At 41.0% G+C, this 23,386-nt stretch overlaps 1 protein-coding gene across 1 annotated transcript in view; it reads left to right on the forward strand.

Annotated features, from left to right (window-relative positions):
- The window catches only part of trpn1 (transient receptor potential cation channel, subfamily N, member 1), a 208,681-nt gene that overhangs the window by 86,522 nt on the left and 98,773 nt on the right, over window positions 1–23,386 (forward strand). The window contains exons 4-8 of the mRNA XM_060824059.1: window positions 11,530–11,643; window positions 15,016–15,120; window positions 16,670–16,768; window positions 19,427–19,528; window positions 21,839–21,940. Coding sequence (XP_060680042.1) covers window positions 11,530–11,643; window positions 15,016–15,120; window positions 16,670–16,768; window positions 19,427–19,528; window positions 21,839–21,940 — 522 coding nt within the window. The remainder of the gene's footprint in view (window positions 1–11,529; window positions 11,644–15,015; window positions 15,121–16,669; window positions 16,769–19,426; window positions 19,529–21,838; window positions 21,941–23,386) is intronic.

Raw genomic sequence — 23,386 nt, forward strand, 5'->3', positions numbered from 1 at the left:
TATGCTGCTCCAAAATCAATAATCTTCAGGAGAAAGTGAGGACTGCAGATGCTGGAGATCAGAGCTGAAAATGTGTTGCTGGAAAAGTGCAGCAGGTCAGGCAGCAACCAAGGAGCAGGAGAATCAACGTGAAGAAGGGCTCATGCCTGAAATGTCGATTCTCCTGCTCCTTGGATGCTGCCTGACTTGCTGCGCTTTTCCAGCAACACATTTTCAGCCAAAATCAATAATCAACAATATAACTAATTGGGGTCCTAACTGAGTCAAGAGTCCCAGGCCTCCAGAGATTATTGAGTCTAGCGGAGAGCAAGGAAGGCATCAATGATTGACGGGTCTCGGGTCTTAGGTGCAGTAATGTTGTCGATTTTGTCATCCTTTGCAGCCGAGGCAGTGCCTTGGGCAGGAGAAAGCAGCAAGACAAAGGAGATCATGTCAACAACAGAGAAACAGTACCTTTCCTCTGCTGACAGAAGGGCACTGAGATTTTTGCCCTCGTCACAGAAGACTTTACACCCTGCTACTCTGCCCCAAAATCCTTTTCAAAATTTTTGTTTCTTTGATTTGTAATTTTCTGTGTGAAATAAAAAATGTCTCTGAAAGGCAAAACACATCTTTCGTGCACAGGACTGTTTTTGTTTTAAATCAGAAGCTGTATCTGTGTCACAGTTACCTGCTGATGACCCTGGAAGTAAGGGCAGATTCTCCATTCATGGCAGTGAGGGGAAGAATCATAGTCTCCTCACCGACACCGTTAAATGTCTTTGTTGAGAGTGTATTGCTGGAAAAGCACAGCAGGTCAGGCAGCATCCGAGGAGCAGGAAAATCAACGTTTCAGGCCAGAGCCTTCATCATGAATGAGCTCATTCGTGATGAAGGGCTCCGGCCCTAAACGTCGATTTTCCTGCTCCTCAGATGCTGCCTGACCTGCTGTGCTTTTCCAGCAACACACTCTCGACTCTGATCTCCAGCATCTGCAGACCTCACTGTCTCCTTGCTAAATGTCTTTGCCCAGCTCTGGAGGACAAGGGATATATCTTGGAGAAGTATCTACTCAGTCCTTCAGATGACCTTAATATAGACACACAGGGTGCTGTAGTCAAAGCCAAATGCAGTTAAGGCCCATCAATAAGCCACATTTTGCACTCGTCACAGAAGACTTCACACCCTGCTACTCTGCCCCAAAATCCTTTTCAAAATTTTTGTTTCTTTGATTTGTAATTTTCTGTGTGAAATAAAAAATGTCTGTTTCATGTATTTGCCCCTTTAATGTTCTAGAGACCAAGCATACTTTTTCACCTATTAACAACCAATGACTTGCACTCTGGGTGTTCACTCATCCATCTTCCACTTGTCTTTAGCGTCCAGTGAGCATGAAATGATGACAGGGAATAGAGCTCATCAGAACCAGATTCTGCATGGTCACCAGATTAGCCACCACTCCATAAGAATCTCCACATGCCCTTTAACGTTGCACAATTGGGACAGCCCATTTGAACCCATGCTCCCCAATGTGAAGGCTCACCACATTACACTTTGCCTCCAATTTTCTACCTTGCTGATGTGTGAATGTCCATCGACACTGTGAAGGCCATGGTGGTGTTCAGTACCTGGTTTCTCCCTCCACAGATACTGCTAGACCTGTTGAGTTTCTCATGCAATTTCTCTTTTATTTTGTTTTGTTTAAATCTCTCGTCCACCTCCTGTTACACTGTTCCACATATCTGCGGTCATTATCCTTGCCCCCAGCTCAACTTGTCTCTGCTTCCCCCATTCCCAGCTTTGAATGCACCACATTATTTTGGCAATGATCACCCATTGCCACTCAATGCATGGACTCCCAGGCTATATGTGCTCCAAACCTCTGATCAACAGACAGTCCATAGGATGGACTGACCAAATCCCTGACTGTGTGTTGGCAGCTTCCCAACAGATTAGCTGCAGCCCCTCTGATAAATGTGATGGTCCTAGCAGATGCTCTGCACTGCTGTTCACTCCCTGGAATAGAGTCAGATATATCAGGACTGTAACTGGGCTAAGTGGGTCGATGACAAACCACACACGCGCACACCCCCTCCTCTCACCCCAAGTACGATAGAAAGTCGTGTATTAATCAGCCAAACGTGCGGTTAATAAGAGCATTAATAAGCAACAATCCCTCATTACAAGCAAAATGTCTGACCTCAATGCACAATTTTAGTAAACAATGGAGCAGGGTTGTTCCTAATGTCAGAGAATTCTACAGGCTACCAATCTCTGGGTGAAGAAATTTCTCATCTTCTCAATCTTACATGGCCAACCCAATAGGCTGTGCCCACTGGTTCTGGACTCACTGGCAATCAGGGATATCCTTCCTGCATTTCTTGTGTCTAGTCCATTCGGATTATGTAGGTTTCCATGAGATTCCGCCTCATTCTTGTGAACTCCAGTCAATATAGTCCTAAGTGTTTGAGTCTCGCTTCATACATCAAACCTGCCATCCCAGCAGGGTGCCTGGAATGTGTCCACTGTCCCCATACTCAGTGTACACCTGGTGTCACCAATGTTCCAGTGGCTGGGTGCCCATTTCAGCAGCATTCCCCTTTTGACAGCGTGGTGGTGACAAACCCCTCTTTGCATCTGTCCATGAGCTAGCTTGCAATCCAAGCACTGAGCTCCCAAACTCACCCTAAAGAGTTGGCAATGCAAACATTAATTGGATTGATTAGCGTCAATCTCAATGATGTAGGGGACTACTTTCCTGAGTAAAATGGCCAACACCTTAAACATTGATGTCACACTGTACAATGGCAGGCAGCAGGTGTTTTTTGGCCAACTTTAATTCTTACACACATCAAGATCCAAACATTCTGGTCTAAGCATCAGCCCCTTGATGAAAGTCTCTGTCTTATTGATGGTCTACAGATGAAATGTAAACTCAACATTATTTTCCCAGCAAATTGTTTCCCAGGGGCAAAGGATAACCCAGGAAACTACAAACCTGTCAGCTTGGCATCAGTAGTGGGAAACTATATCTCTACAAATCATTGGTCAGACAACATGTAGAGTATTGTGTTCAGTTCTGGCCACCTTATTTAAGGAAGGATGTTAAAGCTCTGGAGAGAGTGCAAAGGAGGTTTACTAAAATGAACCAGGACTGAGGGATTTTAGTTATAAGGAAAGGTTAGAGGGTTGGGCTTACTCTCCTTAGAGCAGAGAAGATTAAGAGGTGACCTTATAAAATTGTTCAAAGTTATGAACAATTTTTATAGGGTAAATTGCACTAGTTGATATGTCAGTAACTAGGGGTCACAATTTAAGATTATGAGCAAGAGGACTCTTTACTCAGAGTACATTTGGAATGTACTTCTGAGAGAATGATGGAAGCAGATTTCACAGAAGGTTTCAAAAGAGCCAGATACATATTTGGAAGTGATGAATTTAGAGGATTATGGAGATGGGGCTTGAGAATGGGACATGCTGGGTGACCCTCAGGAGCCTTCGCAGACATGATGGGTCAAATGCCCTCCTTCTGTATGTAAAATTCTTTGATTCGATGAAGTTTTGGGCCACTGTATCTCAAAGTTTCAGAGTTTTTTCCTCAAATTCCATTGACCTTTACAACTTGCTATTTACAATATTTTCCTCTTTGTATTGAGGTTTTGTGATGTATTTAGGGGAGAGGTCAGAAGACTATGTTGACATGATTGGTTTTAATATGATTTTTTTAATATACACTCATGGGATATGGGTATCACTGGCTTCGCTAACGCCATCCCTAGTTATCCTTGAAAATGTGGTGCTGAATTGCCATCTAGAACTGCTGTGGTATATTTATTGTGGGTAGACCCACAAAGCTGTTATGGAGGGAGTTACAGGATTTACCCAGTGATACTGAAGTGATGATATATTTTCAAATCTAGATGCTGAGAGGTTTAGAGGGAACCTAGGGGCTGGTGTTCCCATGTATCCAATGCCCCATCCTTGCAAGTGGCTGTGAGTTTGAGTTTGGAAAGTGGTGCCTAAGGAATCTGTTATAATATCATGATAACAGTCCTTGACTGATTTTGCCAAGATAATAAGACCATACAGTATAGGATATAGCAGAATTAAGCCATTCAGCACATTAGGTCTGTTCTGCCAATATGTTTCTCAACCCCTGTAACCCTTGATCCCCTTACTAATCAAACATCTATCTATCTAGTAATAGATGCATCTTTCAGAGGAAAATGGGACTGGGTGGGTTACTCTTCGGAGGGTCAGTGTGGACTTGTTGGGCTGAAGGGCCTGTTTCCACACTGTAGGGAATCTAATCTAATCTAATCTAATCTCTGTTTTACTTACTCAATGACTTGTCCTCCAAAGCCTTCTGTGGCAATGAGTCCCACACATTAGCCACCCTCTAGCTGAAGAAATTTCTCATCTCAGTTTCAGAAGGTCTTCCCTTCACTCTGAGGCTGTACCCTCAGATCCTAGACTCTCCTGCTTGTGGAAAAATCTTCTCCATTCTACCCAGGCCTCAGTATGCTGCACGTTTCAATTAGAGCCCTTCCCCATCCTTCTAAACTCCATTGCTAAAAACATCAAATGCACCTCATATAACAAGCCACCCCTTCCCAGATCATTCTTGCGAACCTCCTCTGAACCCCCTCTCATTGCCAATCTAAGGCCCAAAAGTGCTCACAATATTCCAAGTGCGGTCTGACCAGAGATTTTTAAGGCATTAGCAATATATCCCTGCTGTTCTGTTCTAGCCCTCTCAAAATGAATCTTAACATCGCATTTACTTTCCTTATACCTGAACTTGCATATTAACTTTAAGAGAATCCTAAGTTCCTTTGTGCTTTAGATTTTCAAAGCCATTCTCCATTTTGAAAATAGTCTACACCTCAATTCTTCCTACTGAAGTGCAAAACCTCACAGTTTCCCATATTGTATTCCATCTGCCATTCATTTGCCAACTCCCCGAGCCTGTCCTTCTGCAGCCTCCCAACTTATTCAACACTACCTGTCCCTCCACCTACCCTTGTGTCGTTTGCAAATGTAGCAGCAGTTCCCTCAGTTCCTTTGTCCAGATTGTTAATGACCCCAATGGAACTCCATTCTGAAAAGGATATGTTTATTCCCATACCCTACATCTGCCAGTCAGTCAATCCTCTATCCATTGCTAGGGCCTTGACCTGAACTCCATGGAGTGAGGCATCTTTTCAAAGGCTTTCTGGAAATCCATTTGTCAGGCATGACCTTCACCTAACCTGCACATTTTCGGATTGTGGGAGGAAACCGGAGCACCCAGAGGAACCTGGGAGGAGATTGTGTGATTTCCCAAGGGTTGAATGGAACCCAGGTCCCTGGTACTATGAGGTAGCAATGCTAACCACTGAGCCACTGTACCACCCTGAAAACTGCTCCAGGTTGAGGTAATTAGTCTCAGTAATGGCAATTATGACAAATATCATTGCTTGTAAAAATAATTTGGTTCACTAATCTTCATTTGGGAATATTATCTGTTTTTACGTGACAACCTATATGTGGTGGCTGACTCAACTGCCCCCTGAAATGGCCTACTCAGTTCAAATCCTCCAACCCTGTCAACATCCTTGTAAGTCATTTCTGAACCCTTTCAAGTTTCACAACATCTTTCTAATAGGAAAGAGACCAGAATTGCACAAAACTTTCTAACAGTGGGCTAGCCAATGTCCTGGACAGCCACAACATGACCTCCCAACCCCTGTACTCAATACTCTGATCTCTGACCAATAAAGGAAAGCATATCAAAAGCCTTCTTCACTATCCTATCTACCTGCAACTCTACTTTGGGGAAGAAGAGTCAAAGGGCAAATAAGGACAGGTAACACGTGCTGGGAGTGAGACACCCCCATCCCTTTGAATAAAAAATGAAGATTTGTTTAGATGTTAACCTGCTAGCGAAGAGCAGTAACTGCTTTTATTCCAGCCAGCTAGTCAAAAACATTTTTTTTTCTCCCAGTGAGTCTGTGCATATTTTTGTTTGAAACTATTTGCACAGGTCCTTCTGTTAAATGCCAGAAGGTGGGCTATTGTTGCAGCTGCCACTCAGGTCTTCATTGCAGAAAAGATGGATACTGGTTGATTTTAAGGATTGCTGATCGGAAAAGGTGCAGGGAGAGGTTGATGGTGTGGTTAAACATGTCTGTCCCCATTCACTGCAGATCCAGCAGAATCACCTCACATCAGGCTGATTGAACAAAGGCCAAGCATTACTTCCACAAAGTATTTAACATTCCCAGTGTACTTTCCCAGTGAATGGCATTGGAAAGCAATCAAGTGGCAAACACAATTCTTGGCTCTTCTTCTCCAAAGTGGAGTCGCAGGTAGATAGGATAGTGAAGAAGGCATTTGGTATGCTTTCCTTTATTGGCCAGAGTATTGAGTACAGGAATTGGGAGGTCATGTTACGGCTGTACAGGACATTGGTTAGGCCATTGTTGGAAAATTGTGTGCAATTCTAGTCTCCTCCTTCCTATTACTCGATGACTGATATTGATTTTTTTTGAGATTGGTCCCTTCAGGAGCTGAATGTGGTTGACCCAGAGTTTGCCAGGAGTATTGAAAGGAAAACATTTACGACAATGGATTAGTAAATTACTTTATGAATTAGTAAATAAAATAGACTAAAAATTGAAAACAAGGAACACAATGTTTATTTGGAGTTTATTCAAATGGCTGCGGAATATTATGCAGCAAGAGAACTGTTTTCAGAGATGATCTTATTACAGACAGTGACATTTTCTTCACAAAATCATTAATGTTTCTCGATGGTAGCCGAAGTCTGACATATTTCCAATTTTAACAACGTCTTCTTCTTCTTCTCCTTTTTGGTAATCTTCTGATATGACGTCTCCTTCGATATGTTTTTGATCTATCCCTTTTGGCAACATGTAGACGGCGTAAGTGCCGTCTTCGTAAAAAACAGTTGTCTTGTGGCGGTGGCTTACAGCTCGGCATTATTGTGTCTCACCTTTGCTTCTGGTTTCGCAGTTTTTGTTTTCTTTTTTTTTGATGTTTTGATATTTTTCACAGCTTATAATATGAGGCATCTATTATGATGTGTTGGTTTTTGTGAGCTTTCACTGCCTTGTAGGGATTTGCAGCATGGTGTGTTTAACCCTCATTATGATGTAGGCAAGGCATTACTGCCTTATAAGGTCTTGCATGCAGCGAGGATCCCTATTATCTAAATTTTTTTCTTTTTTGGTTGATGGGATACATTTTTGTGTTTAGGAGAGCAAGGCATTTTAATACTTGCTGCAGAACATCAAGCAGCATGAACATTCCCGAGGTTAAGTAGAGCACAAGTTGCTACAAAATAAATCTGTCTCTAGTTAATCCTGATGCTTACTGTAGCTATTTCTATTTAATACACAAAACACATTATTGCCTTTGAATGACATCATGAAATCGGCCCCAAATTAGGAGCCATTTTGTATTGTGGACTCACATCCACTGGGAACAGGGTTGAAGATGCATGTTTCTTTATGAAGACTCAAACAGCCAAGGGTAGACTCCCACTTTTTTGGCTTGGTTCCAGAAATAGGTTCCAGAATTGAAAAGACATTCAACTGACCAACAATGCCCTTCACTGTCTAAAAACAATTGCCTTCTTTGGAGCATTTGATACATTATGCCAAGTGATTACTTCGGCATCTGGGCTTATTGCTCACATGGTTAAAGTAATCACCTTTGCACCTTTTCCATGGTTCTAGTATCATTCTGAAAATGCAGCACCTAGAACCAAACACAACAATGAAAGCCTTACCAGAACTTGTGTTCTAATATCTTTGTTTGTAAAGCCCCATGCACTGTATCCTTTCTTAGTTTCCTTATGGAAAGCTAATGTCATACTGGTCTTCATAGTGAGAGGATTTGAGTAGAGGAGGAGGGATGTCTTGCTGCAGTTATACAGGGCCTTGGTGAGCCCACACCTTGAGTAATGCATGCAGTTTTGGTCTCCTAGTCTGACGAAAGATATTCTTGCTATTGTGGGAGACCAGGAAAGGTTCACCAGACTGATTCCTGGGATGGCAGGACTGACATATGAAGAAAGACTGATCGACTTGGCTCACAATCACTGGAATTTAGAAGAATGAGGGAGGAATCTCACAGAAACATATAAAATCTGATGGGACTGGACAGGCAAGATACGGGGAGAATGTTCCCAATGTTGGGAAACTCCAGAACTATGGATCCCAGTCTAAGAATAAGGGGTAAACCATTCAGGACTGAGATAAGGAAAAATTTCTTCACTCAGAGTTATGAGCCTGTCGAATTCACTTCCACAGGAAGCTGCTGGGGCCAGGTTGTTAGATATATTCAAGTGGGAGCTTGTGGCTAAATGGATCAAGGGGTATGGAGAGAAAGTGAGAATGGGATACTGAAATGGCATGATCAGCCATGATTATATTAAATGGTGGTGTAGGCTCGAAGGGCTGAATGGCCTACTTCTGCATCTATTTTCTATGTTTCTGTGTTATCATCTTTCTTCACCACTTTTAGAGATGCATGTATCCCCAAACCCTTTTTAAATAATAAGCATTTGGATTATGTTGCCCCTCCATGTTGTTCCTTCCAAAGATCACCATTCACGCTTCAAATGAGAATGATGTTGGTGCTTGATAATGGTCATTCCCAGCATACCTGAATTATATTGATTCACATTCAACTTTCACTTGGATTTTCCGGGTCTCTGCCCATTTCAGAAGCCTATGCGTACAGTCTGCCACTGTTTTGTACATTATTTAGTAATCATGTTGTATACCATGTGTATTAGACTTACAGTGTGGAAACAGGCCCTCCGGCCCAACAAGTCCACACCGACCCGCCGAAGCGCAACCCACCCATACCCCTACATTTACCCCTTACCTAACACTACGGACAATTTAGCTTGGCCAATTCACCTGACCCGCATATCTTTGGACTGTGGGAGGAAACCGGAGCACCCGGAGGAAACCCACGCAGACACGGGGAGAACGTGCAAACTCCACACAGTCAGTCGCCTGAGTCGGGAATTGAACCCGGGTCTACAGGCGCTGTGAGGCAGCAGTGCTAACCACTGTGCCACCGTGCCGTGCAAGCTTCAAAGTTGTACTCTCTACCTCCAAGTGCAAGTCATTTATGGATAACAAGAAATGCAGTAGTAGCAGCCATAGTAATCATCTTAATAAACCTAATCTGATTTTTTTGATGAAATGAGTGCTCTTTTGAATGAATGTAAAAGGCCCCAATTTACTATTTTGAGGAAGACTAATTCCTGAAGTCCTGACCAATATATGTCTTTCAACCAAAATGACAATAAACATATTAACTAGTCATTATCCCAGTGCTGTTTGTGGAAGCTTGCTCTGCACATATTGTTTACTGTGTTTTCTATATTCCCACATTATTACATTTCTTGGTCAGTTAACGAGCCTTGGAACGATCTGTGGTTGAGAGAGACACCATATAAATGAGATTTTTTCTGTCTTTAGTACCAGTTACTGTGTAGTTCTCTTCAATCAGAAAACCATCCTCATTACTTGCTGTTTCCTATCCCTAAGCCAATTCCACACACAAGCTACCACTGTCCCCTAAATTTCATATGGTTATGTCTTTCTGAATGGCCCCTTCACACAATATTTTGTCAAAAATCTTCTGGAAGTCCATGTTTAAGGCAGCAATGTCAACATTCTCATAGCCCTTATTGTAGCCTCATCAATCAGCTCTATTAGATAGTCAGACACAAAATGCCTTTAGGAGAAAGTGAGGACTGCAGATGCTGGAGATCAGAGCTGAAAATGTGTTGCTGGAAAAGCGCAGCAGGTCAGGCAGCATCCAAGGAGAAGGAGAATCAACGTTTCGGGCATGAGCCCTTCTTCAGGAATGCCTTTAGCCAGTAGACCGGCTGTCCTTTACTTCACTCATATTTCTTCAAGTGAGAATGGTTTTGGTGCTGATTAATGGCCACTCCCAGCTTGCCCACATTACACTGATTGCCCTTTTCCCTTCCTTCAATAGGATTGGCACATTTACAACCCTTCAATCCTGAGGCACCATTACTGTGTCTCATTAAGATTGAAACGTGCAGAGAGCTTTTGCCATTTCCTTCAGCAATGCAAAACCCCCTTTTCCATTTATTCCTAATAATTTATCTGTCTCCCTTCTCTATTGTGACATTAACTTGATCCTCTTCCTTTGTGATGTAAACTGAGCCTCCATTTTGCTTTTTGCCCCTAGTCTGTCCAACCACCCTTTTTAAACTTTTTTTTCACTTTGTACTTGTCAGTAAATGACTTAATTTCTCGTTTATGTTTCTCACTAATTTTTTCTCTTATTCTCCCAGCGTGTGAGGCCCCCGCACTGAAACAATGGTCTGCTCTGCACAGAAACACCGTTCCACCTTATCCTAATTTCTTCACTAGCGTCGCTGTCTTCCATCGTCATCTTTCCGCAACACTATCCCCTCACACCACAATATGCTCTCTCCCCGTACCCAAATCAGTTCCCAACATTATTCCCATCTAATTGCTACATGTACCCATACCATCAATCCCTATCCACTAAAGCGTAGAAAATAGGAGCACGAGTTGGCCATTTAGATCTTTGGGACTTCATCATTCACCATGATCATGGCTGATCATCCAATTCCCTTTTTCCCTGTATCTTTTGATCTCTTTATCCCAAATAACAATATTTAACTCCATCATGAAAGCATACAAGGTTGTGACCTCAACCGCTTTCTGTGGCAGAACATTCCAGAAGACCAGGAGACATAAGAGCAGAAATTAGGCCATTCAGCCCATTGAGTCTGCTCTGCCATTCAGTCATGGCTGATATGTTTCTCAACCTCATTCTACTGCTTTCTCATAACCCTTGATTCCCTTGATACTCCAGAACCTATCTATCTCAGTCTTAAATATATTTAATGACCTGGCCTCCACAGCCTTCTGTGGCAATGCATTCTATGGACTCAACACTGTCTGACTCAAGAAGTTTCTCCTTGTCTCAGTTCTAAAAGGTCTTCCCTTTACTCTAAGACTGTGCCCTCAGGTCCTAGTCTCTCCTACCAAAGGAAACCACAAGCTCATCCCTCTCTGGGCAAGGAAATTTCTCCTCACCTCAGTCCTAAATGGCCAACCCCATATCCATAAACCATGACCCTGGTTCTGGACTTCTCAGTCATCGGGAACATCCTCACTGTATTTACTCAGTATAGTCCTGTTAGGGCTTGGTAGGTTTCTACAAGATTTCATTCTTTTAGTGGCTATCCCACTTTCCTTTATCTGTATCTCTTTACTCCTCATTAATAAACCAAAAGAAGTCTTTTTGAGCGAGCTGTAAAACCCTTCTGTTTCTACTTAAATGAGTTCTTCTGTATTTTTACGAAGAGAGATTGCTTTGAAGGGGACCAGGCCTTAGGTGCTGCTCTGTTTCACAGGCAATGAGAAATGAAAATAAAGTGGTAAAAATGTCATTGTATCCATGGTTTCCTCAGGAATAGACAGTGCCTATCTCACTGCATTATTCCTTGTTTTTCAGCACAAGGATCAGTTACCGCTACACTTCGCAGCTAGTCGACCCAGTGGTGCACTTAACATTGTTCAGACTCTGCTGAAATACTCAAACAAAGATGCTCGATTAGTGCAAGATAAGGTGGGTTTCGGACAGTCTTCATTATTAATGGTTATAACTAACTGTGCAGGCCCTATCATGATTTTTTAAATGCTGACTTTGTTATACAAGTCCTCTTGTAGCTTATCCGGTTTTAGATATTCATTAGCTTTGTATTATCTTCAAATGTAGCCTTTGTGCTTATAATTCTTGATTATTTATTAAGATATTGAACAATTGAGAATTCTCATTGATAACATTTCCCAGGTTGCAGACAAACTTTGCACTATTAATCTCATGGTTACTTGGTGGCCAACCAGATCATTGGTGTCACCAAGTGGATCACTGATTAAGTGTGGTGCCACCAAGTGGATCACTGATTGAATGTCACGACATGAGGCAGATCACTGATTAAATATGGTATCACCAAGTGAGCCACTGAATATGGTGTTACCAAGTGGATCACTGATTGAATATGGGGTCAGCAAGCAGATTACTGATTGAATATGATGTAACCAAGTGGATCACTTATTGAGTACAGGGTCACCAAGCGGAGTAGTGACTGAATGTGACGTTACCAAGCCGGATCATTGATTAAATGTGGATTTCGGATTGAATCTGGTTTTTAGATGCATATTCACAGAATGAAATATATCGTAGGTGAGTATCGTTGAATTGTCAATGTCAGCAAACACTCTGTTGAACAAAATTATCTGCAAGGATCACGGATGTAATTGGTCAAAATATTAGACCATAAGATATAGGAGCAGAATTAGGCCGTTCAACCCATCGAATTTATTCCATTATTCAATCATGGCTGATATGATCCTTAATTCCATTCTCCTTCTTCCACCCCGTAATCCTTGATCCCCTTACTCATCAAGAACATATCTAGTTCTGTCTTAACAACGCTCAAAGTCTAGGCCTCCATAGCCTTCTGCAACAATGAGTTCCACACAGTCACCACTGTCTGGCTAAAGAAATTCCTCCTCATCTCAGTTCTAAATGGTCCTCCCTTCACTCTGAGTCTTTGCCCTAGGATCCAAGTCTTTCCCCCTGCCAGTGCAAACATCTTCTCCACATCCAATTTGACCACTCACTATTCTGTTAGTTTCAATGAAATCTCCCCACATCCTTCTAAATGCCATCAAGTACAGACCCAGAATCCTCAACCATTCTTCATATGACAACCTCTTCAGCTTCCAAACCATTCTTATAAACCTCCTCTGAACACTCCAATGCCAGCACATACTTCCTTAGATATAGAGCCCAAAACTGCTCACAATGTTCAAAAGTGGTCTTACTAGAGTTGTGTACATCTCTGCTCTTGTATTCTAGTCCCCCTTGAAATGAATGCTAACCTGCAGTTGCCTTCCTACCTGCCAACTGAACCTGCATGTTAAGACAATTTTGAACTAGGACTCCTAAATCCCTTTGTTCTTCGGATTCCAAAGCCTTCCCATTTAGAAAATAATGAACTCCTCTATTCCTCCTGCTAAAGTGCATAATCTCAAACTTGCCCATCTGCCTCTTCTTTGGCCACTCTCCCAGCCTGTCCAAGATTTTCTTCAGCCTCCCCACCTCCTCAACACTGCCTGTCCCTCCACCTATCTTTGTGTCTTCTGCAAACCTAGCAATAATGCCCTCAATTCCTTCATCCAGATCATTAATATGTAACATGAACAGTTGTTATCCTCACATTGACTTTAACGGAATCTCACTGGCTGCAGTCCTGAAGAAGGCCCCTTTATCCCTACTCTCTGCCTTCTGTCAGTCAGCCAATCCTGTACCTTACCCCTAAAACCATAGTCTCTTATTTAAGCACCTCTATTATGGCACCTGACAGAGGCCTTCTGAAAACCCAACTAGATGGTGTCCACTGTCTCTCCTTTGTCTAACTTGACCATTACCTCCACAAAAAATTCTAACAGATTTGTCAGTCATGACCTCTCCTTGATGAAACCATTGTTACAACGCAGGGTAAACCCTTCTGCTAATTTAAACCAAAAATACAGAAAAGCTCACCTAATCTCGTAATCTGTTAAATTATGAGTGACAGAGAACTAGCCCAAATTCTAATATTTAAAGAAACAAAATTAACAATTTATTCTTTAACTCAAAAAGAGAACATTAAATAACAACTATCTAGACTGTAAGCCTCCTTTCTCTGAAAATGTGTTATCTATCTCCGATCTATAATAATATACTGATCCGATAAACCCCCTATAAAATTTACAGCAAATCAATTTTCAAAACCAGTGGCCATCTTCAGGTGTCGAACTTCCTCTGTTTGTAGATTTCCTCTGGACCATCTTCAATCTTCGGCTGCAAAGATACTTCATATGAAGAAGGTATCTTTTAGAAGGAGGTTCGGGGGGAGTCTGTGTGGCAGTAGGTACTCTTAGTCTCTCTGGCTAAGTGTTCAAAATGTTGACATTTTATACCCAAAACATTGGAATATCTCTTTGGTTTGATGTTGTCAAAACAGTAAAACTCAAATTCAATTGTGTTTTAGTATCTTGGGGCATAATTTAAACTGGTTGAATTCAAATTGTTGTGTAAACAACTCAGTTTCTGAGTTACAGCTCAAATGTTACATCTTCACATTATCTAGCACACTCTGTGCCTGCAGTCACATGACAGGTTTGCCAGCTTTTCAACTTTCACTCTCTCTTAAAGGTATAGTATACACCTTCAACACCATAATGACTGAGCTCTACTTTACCATACACTTACAAATACTCTGCAATCTCCTCCTTAAAATGGACTCTATAATCTTCACAATGACTGAAATCATGCTAACTGGCTTATGTTCCAGAACTCTCAGGATTCTGGGAGAGTTCCAGTAGGTTGTAAACCTGCTAATGTGATGCCCTGTTCAAAAAGGGAAGGAGACAAAAAGCAGCAAACTTTAGGCTAGTTAGACCAACATCTGTCATTGGGAAAATGTCGGCATCCATTATTAAGGAAGAAAGAACAGGATATTTTGAAAAACTCAATCCAGTCAAACTGAGTTAATATGATTGTGAGAAAGGGAAATCATGTTTGATAAATTTACTAGAGTTGTTTTTCATAGGATCTCTGCAGTGTGGAAAAAGGCCATTCGGTCCAACAAGTCCACACCAATTCTCCGAAGAGCATACAACCAGCCTCACCCTCTCTACCCTATCCCTGCAACCCTACATTTCATATTGCTAATCTATCTAAACTACACATTATGGGCAATTTAGCATAGCCAATCCACCTAATCTGCATATCTGTGCACTCTGGGAGGAAACTGTAGCACCCGGAAGAAACCCACGCAGACATTGGAGAACATGTAATCTCCACACAGACAGTCACACAGAAAGGAACCAGGGTCCCTGGTGCGATGAGGCAACAGTGCTGTTTCACTTTCTTTTCTTCTTTCCATAGGATGGCTGCATCCCACTGTTCTTAAGCATCGAAGTTGGTAATATTGCAGTCTGCAAGGAGCTGCTCAGTGTTAACGCTGATCTGCAGCTCAGGACCCAAAGGAAGGTATAAGTGAGCAAAGGATTGGGCCTTGTTAATTTGGAACTGTGTACAGTAGTGCTTTTGTCATCAAAGGGAGTAAAATGTTGAATGAGTACGGTCAGTTCTCCTTTACCCTCATGGTTGTGTTCTTGTGCAAACCCGCATTATCAAAAAATTGCGCTTTAGAAATAGTGCTTAAAATGTTGGCGATGTTCTCATATTATAGCCAACACACGTTTTAAAAGTTCACGCTTTACAAATAGTGTCACCGATTCGTCAAATGCGTTACAACGAATTTGTATTGAGGAAACACACGTTATAGCAAAACGACATGTACAGCCAACTTCCTGGTCCATGCACCCAGTACATAAATTTGGAAAGGCTGAAGATAAAACTAAACCCCAAGTTGTTTTCAGATTACCTTGGCTTGTGCAAACTCATTTTCTGTTCAGATTTGAAACTCCAGGTTCTACGGTAGTGAGGTGCGTTCTTTACTGAATCCTGTGAAAAGTTTCTTCTTACTGTTGAAGGTTACTGTTATGCAATAGAGCATTTTGCTCTGTCATACTTCAGCTGGGTCATTTTTCTAAAGTCTCCTCTCAAGCTACCAACTGATTGAGGGGAGTGGTGGTTTGTTCAATACCTCAACTAAAATATCGCAATTGCTGAAAATCAGAAACGAAACCAGAAAATGGTGCAAGTATTCAGCTGGTCAGACAGCATTTCTGGGAAGTGAAACAGTTTAACATTCCTGCTTAATGGTCTTTCATCTTACCTAGAGATGTTAGATCTTGAGTAATTAATGTGAAAATGCAGAATCTGAAAGAGATTTACAGTGCAGAAGGAGATCATTTAGCCCAAGAAAGAGTTTTCCAGTTGCATACTGCTACCCAGCTCTTGATTTGGCACTTCAAGAGCAGATCCAAATATGTTTATCCCCAGAGACTGTCAGCTCTATTCCTCGTCCTATAATTCTAGTATGAAATACAGTAAAGCCTCTGTCTTATTTGTGTTATTCTTCTAGGAATCTAGTGCTGTTAGCTGTGTTTTTTATCTAATGACAAGTAAAATCACAGCAGGTTTCCTGTTACTTCTGTCGTATTGGTCTGTTGGTCCACATCACTTGCACAGGGTCCAAACTGGTTTTGTGGACTCTGGCAAAAATTAGTAGCATCTTTTGCACCTATCAGAATTGCTATTTCTGTTACCTTCAACAAATATTTAAAATGCTGTAGATGCATTTCAGACAAAGCTTTTCACTGTGCCTCAGTACACGTTACAATAAATTCAATTCAATTCAATGCATTACCAATTGAATCAAGAATCAGATTCCTGCACATCCTAGTGAGCTGACATGTTAAAGCTCATTGACATGAAACATTGGCCCTATTTCTGTCTCCACAAATGCTGCATGGTAAGCTGAGGATTTCTGTTCTTATGAGAGGTTTCCTTAATCATGAGCTTTTATGATCACATGGATGTTAGTCCATCAGAGGATTCAGTACCATGAGTTTTAAGCACCTATGTTTGAAATGAAAATAAACTGTAGCTAATTTTCTGGCTTGCTTTTCAGGATAACGGTGACACTGTCCTACACGTTTGCTGCAGAAAGAGAGATACAGAACTAGCTAAGGTCCTTGTGGAGTCAGGTGCTGGCGTGGATTTTCAGAATGTGAGTAGAAAATATCTGATGGCCAATCAGACAGCTGTCCATTGGCAAGGACCAAAGTTTTAACTTGATTCTACTGTAGGAAAAAAGTTCTTCTTAATTGCCAGCACACTAAACAACCAAATTATCTTGATGGCAGAGGGTGAAAGATTGGATTTTTTAAAAAAGCAAGGAATTACTAAAAAGACTAATAAGGAGACACAAATTAGAGAATGAGAGAAAATTTGCCAAAAAAATAAAAAGATAGGCAACATTTCTTCAGATATTTAAATAAAAGAAAAGTAACAAAGTAAATGTTAGTCCAAGAGAAAATAAATACAGGAATTGAGAATAAAGAAAAGACAGATAGATTAAATAGGTATTTTACATTGGTCTTCACTAGTGACGTGACAAGCAGAATCCCAGAAATGTGATTTGGGAATTGAAAGGAATTCAAGAAAAGTACAATTACCAAAGAATTAGCACTGAGGAAGGTTTGGACCTGCGAGTGGACAAGTCCCCATGTCCAGATGGAATTCATTATAAGGTAACTAGTGAGATAGTTGACGTGTTTGTTTAATTTTCCAAAACGCATTAGATTCAGAGAATGGTCCTTTAGATTGGAAAGTAGTTAATGCAAATCCTTTATTCAAAAGGGAAGGAGGCAGAAACAATAGACACATTAGCTTAACCTCCATCATAGGAAAGTGTTAGAAGCTATTACTGTCATTATAACAGGACACTTGGATGTGTTTAAGGTAATTAGACAGAGCTAACATAGTTTTCTCACAGGGAAATCAGGTTTAATTCATTAATTGGGATTCTTTAAAGAAGTAACTTGCACTGCAGACAAAGGGGAACCTTTGGGCATATTGATTTTTGATTTCCAAACGACATTTGCTAAAGTACCATGTCAAAGGTTATTATAAAAAAACAGCTCATGACCTAGGCATATTAGCATGGACAGAAGATTCATTGGCTATCAGGCTGCTAACAGAATGTCACGAATGGTCTGCCACAGGGGTCAATGCTGGAGCCTCACCTGTTGACAACTTATAGAAATGGCTCGGTTGAAGGGATCAGTGGTATGGTAGTTAAATGTGCTGATGATCCAGTGGCAGGTAGGAAAATGAATTGTGACAAGGACAGAAGGCATCTACAAATGGATATAGATAAACTAATTGAGTGGGCAAAGATCTGGCAAATAGAGTACAATATGGGAAAGTGGGAAATTGGCAGAAAGAATAAAAAAGAAGCATATTATCTAAATGGTGTGAGATTGTGGTGCTCTGAAATGCAGAGAGACCTGGGTGTCCTAGTGCATGAATCATAGAAAGTTAGTATGCAGGTACGGAAAGTAATCAGAAAAGCCAAGAGAATCTATTACTTTATTGCAAAGGGAATTGAATGCTTCTATTATATTGGTGAGATTGCATCTGGAGTATTGTGCCCATGTTCATACATAATAGTCATTCATGATTGAAATGGTAGAGGGTTTTGTTTATACCAGAATTAATACTTATATTTGGAGGCATGTGATACGATCAGGACCCAGTGCATGAGACTGGGACTAAACTATAGGCTTGTTTTTGAGTGTCATATAGTCATACGGTATGGAGACAGACCCTCAATCTAACCAATCCATGCTAACCATAATCCCAAACTCATTTAGTGTCAACTGCCTGCACTTGGCCCATACACTTCTAAACATTTCCTGTTCATGTATTTATCCAAATGTCTTTCAACATTGTAATGTACCCGCATCTGTCACTTCCTCTGGAAGTTCATTCCACATGTGCATACCACTCTCTATGTAAAATGTCGCCCATTATGTCTTTTTTAAATCTTTCTCCTCTCAACTTTCTCCTCTCCTACTCTTGAAATATGTCACCCTTGGGAAAAGATACCTACCTGCCTTTAACAGAGTGACCAAAACTAGACACAGTACTCCAGAACAGGTTTCCCGAACATCCTGTACAACCTCAACATGACATCCATATCCTGTGCTGTATGGACAATGAACATGTACATAATAAAACCAACTTGGCAAATGTTCATGGTCCCAATCCCCAATCCACATTATACACTGACACAATCTTGTCCAAATCCTTCCTGCTGGAAAGAAGAGCCAGTTTTCTGTTTGGGAATCTTATGTCCCGTGGATGGACTTTCCCATCACTCTTTCCCAGAGGATTAGTATTCCTACCTCTGGGTTCTCTAACTAACTTGGGCACTGAATGACCTATCCATTCTGTCAAAGGAAGGATTCCTGCCCAGAAGTTAATTCACATGCGGCATGCTGTGTTTCAGAAGTTAAATCAGAAAAATTATAAAGTTGGAATGATTCCTGGTCTTTTGTTTAATCACCTTTGAGAGTATGGAGGAATGTTTGCCTGATGACTGGTCAAACCTTGAGGTAGATGAAGGCTTACACTTTCTGAGACAGGAATTTGCCAACTTTGACTTTTGCATCTATCTTAAAATAGGTCCTTATTTCAAAGAGAGAGAAAGGGGAGGAGAAACAATACTGGAGCTTTGCCAGTTAAATATCGTCTAGACGAAAGTCTCATTTTATCTGGACTGTAATTTTCCTCTTAACTTGGACAGTACAAATTACAACTGTCAAATATAACACAATTGGTAATTTACTTTAAAGTTATGTTCCTTCATTCTGCAATGTAGGATGATGGTCAGACTCCCTTACATGTTGCTGCCTGGGAAGGGGATGAATTGATGCTGAAAGTCTTCTATCAATACAAAGCCAACCCAAACATCACTGACAAGGTACATTTAATTTTCAATTCACAAAATAAAAATGAAGCAGAAAGCTGAAAGTACTGAGGGAGTGTTGATCAATTGATGTTGCTGTCTTTTGGATGCAGTCAAGGCCCCTCTCGTGAAACAACTCAAAGAAGAGGAATGGAGCCCACTCTGGACCCCAGAGCCCCCAGAGCTCACCTTTGTCCCCACTAGCATCACAGCCAATACTTATCCTCTAACCAACATCAAGAAAGATGATGAAAACAGAAATTGCTGGAAAAGCTCAGCAAGTCTAAAGCACCTGTGAAAAGAAATCAGAGTTAAAGTTTCGGGTCTGATGACCTTTCCTCAGACTCTGATTTCTCTTCACAGATGCTGCAAGATCTGCTGAGTTTTGGCAGCAATTTCTGTTTTTGTTTTTGATTGACAGCATCCGCAATTCTTTCAGTCTTTCTCAAGAAAGATAATCTGGTCAACAGTGCATTGTTGTGTGTGATAATCTGCTGTATGCAAATTGTCATCTTCATCTCCTGTCGTAACTGCACTCCAGGAAAAAAAGCTGATTGGCTGTAAATATACTTTAGGGCACCCTCAGATAAAGAAAGTCCTCATGTGTAATACATTTCTTCAAGCTTACGTCCTTTTTCTCACAAATTAAACATACTGTCATTCTCATCTGTGAGAACAGAACAGATAGAAGATTGAATGACTTTTATAATAATTCAGCATAATTGTTTCCTTGCCAAAGAATGAACGGAATAATTGCAGTATGAGGAAAAGCTAGAGAAACCCAGTTCTGGAACAGAAATATTGAGTGGTCAGCTCTAAGTGGTACCTAGATTGATAAAAGTCCCACTCGTCGCCAGCGATCACTCAAAGTGAGAAAGAGGTTTGCCATAGAGCTTTTTGACAGAGGGAGGCGGTAGCTCCTAGATGTCACTGACCAGGAGATTCTTGCGCTTTTACTGCACATCATAAGCAGGATTTGCAGGTTAACAATTAATTTATTTGGCCATAAAGGCCAGAGCTTCATTCTCAGAGGAAGGGACACTCCCTGAAAGTTAAAAATACAAGGAAAAGATAATAAAACCGCAACAGTATAATAAGATTCAATACTCTGTCCTCTGTGGCATGACAGGAGGCAGTGGTGGAGTGATAATATCATTGGACTAATAACCGAAAGGCTGGGCTAAGGATCTGGAGACAGGTTCGAAGGTGACTGTAGCAATTGCTGGAATTTAAATTTAGTTATAAAATCCAAAGTTAGTGGGACTAATGGTAATTATAAACTGCCACTGATTGTTGTAAAAACCAAACTGGTATAATAATGTCCTTCAGGGCAGGAAAGCTGCCAGTCTGGTCTACATGTAACTCCAGACCCACACCAAAGTGGTTATCTCTGAAATGGCTGACCAAGTCACTCATTTCAACAGTGAGCAGCAAGTGCTGCCTTGCCAGTGATGACAATCAGTAAAACATCTTCATGGGCTATTCTTCAGAAATTCTTTATAAAAATGTGGAAATACCACTTAAGGACAGTATAGGGGAATTTTAGGATCACAGACTGCATCCAGCACAGGAGGCCATTCATACTATTACATCTATGCTAGCCCTCTACAAGACCAACTCAACCACTTCCCATTTCTTCCCTCTTAATCTTTCAAATCTACTATTTCCATTTAATTATCTAATTCTGTTTTGAAAGCCCTAATTGTATCTGCCTCCATTACATTCTCAAGCAATTCATTCCAAATCTTAACCACTCACCTGCATAAAAAGTTGTTTTCCCTCATGTCGCCTGTGATTCATTTGCTAATGAGCTTGAAATGATGTCCATTGGTTTTCAAACCTTCAACCATGTGGAAGTTTATCTTACGATATGTTCTGTCTAAACCCATCACACATTTTTAAAATACCTTTCAAATCTCCTCTCAATCTTTTCTTGCTGAATAAGAATAATCCCGGAAATCAGTCAGCAAAACTGAAGTCTCTCATCCCTAGTACCATTGTCTTAAATATTTTCTGCTCCCTCTCTATTGCCTTCGTATCTTTCCTGGCCCAGAACTGAAAGGAGCACTCATGCTGAGGGTGAACTAAGATCACTCTGGATGGATGAGTTTGAATTAGCCGTAAGACATTCTTTGCTTGTAATAATTCTGTGACTTTGTGAATGCCTGAACAAAAACTGCAATTTGTTTTATTTCTGGGCAATTAAAATGAAGTTTGCAGAGAATATAAAAGCAATCTGCACGGCTTTGACAGACATAATCAATGCAAACAGAGTGGTATGTCTAAACGTGAGGTAGAATCATCAGTGTCTCCTCTGTGTTTCAGCTGGATCGGTCCCCATTACACATCGCTGCCGAACGAGGACACACAAATGCAGTTGAAGTATTGACTGGGAAATTCAAGTCGAACGTATTAGCCCGAACCAAGGTACTTCTTTCGTTCACAGTTTTCAAATGCTGGCATGCCTCTCTTGTAACTTAAATTAATAGGATTTACAAAAGACGCGAGGACACATGACAGGTTAGACCAAGCGAAAATGGTTGGCAGGAAATTGTAAATAAACTCTTCCTGCTGTCTCAACGCCAGAAATCACAGAAAGAAGACAATAAAACCCAGAAGCAATACAGAAAGAAAAATTACTATGGAAAAGAAATATCCTGACTATTGGAAAGTAGCCAGGCTCTTGAGTCTGTCCTGTTTTTCATCAGGTGGTATTAAGTTCTTAATTATACTAAAAATTCCCTAAGGATCAGAATAAAGCTAATAAACCTGAACAATTTGTTTTTCCTTAATCCTATTTGCCATGGTCCTGTTTATCCCTCCCTAGTTGTTCTTTAATTTCTGTGCTACTTTCTTTACATTCTTTGAGGGCTCTGTCTATCTTCAGTTTCCTAAACCTTATGAATGCCTCCTTTTGTTTTTGCCTGAGCCCACAATCAATAATCCAATAATTTCAACCTCACTGTAACTGAGACTAGGTTTTTTAAAGAAAAGCATCACAATTTATTTAACTCGGTGTTCAATTCCTGAAATTCTATGGTTGGATTTGAGCTCATGTGTCCAGACCATTAGTACTAGCTCTGGATTTACCAGCCCAACAGCATAAACAGTGCATTACTGCATCAATATTTATGCAAGGAGCTATTCATGCTAGTTTATGTTTCATTAATGCTCACAAATGAGACAAGTACATAAGCAAATAAAAAACAACTTACACTGCATGCTAATCAACTGGATTCTAATTGGCTAAAAATTGCACAATGCTTAAAAACAGGATTAATTATGAAGTGATTATAACAAGGTCAGCCAGGTGGACCGCATAGAGTATGAGTTCCCCGACTGGGGCTGTTAAACTGGTCCAATCAAGGAGTCCTGGCTGACAGATAATAACAGGAGTGTCAGGGATTTACTCTGAGAGCTGGCTCAGAGGAAGCCAGACCAGTGTCAGATAAGAACACCTGAAAATAAAGGGTGACTTGGTGACAGGATGCCAGACTCAGATTCTAGTGATGTGCACTGAGGATGAGATTTCAAAGCCATAGCTACTTTTGTCAAAAGCCCACTGAATTAATCAGGAAATCAGAAACCTTGTGTTGGGCTCTGCCTTAGAATTCATTATCGATATTTTTACATCTAGAAAACAGGTGCAGCGATGCTGAACTTAATCCCATTCTGTAGCCGATGCCCCACTGTCGGTGGAACACCAGAGACACTAATGCATATAGACATTGGCACCAAACTGTGAACAGCCATTGAATACATTTCACTGCACATGGGGGATGCCAGCACAAACCCGAACTACAGTGCGCTGGCAGAGAGCACATAAATCAGGGTTCTAGGGAAACTAATGCTAGACTGTCAGCATTGCAACAT

Source organism: Hemiscyllium ocellatum, chromosome 4, assembly GCF_020745735.1.
Source record: "Hemiscyllium ocellatum isolate sHemOce1 chromosome 4, sHemOce1.pat.X.cur, whole genome shotgun sequence".
Lineage (NCBI taxonomy): Eukaryota > Metazoa > Chordata > Chondrichthyes > Orectolobiformes > Hemiscylliidae > Hemiscyllium > Hemiscyllium ocellatum.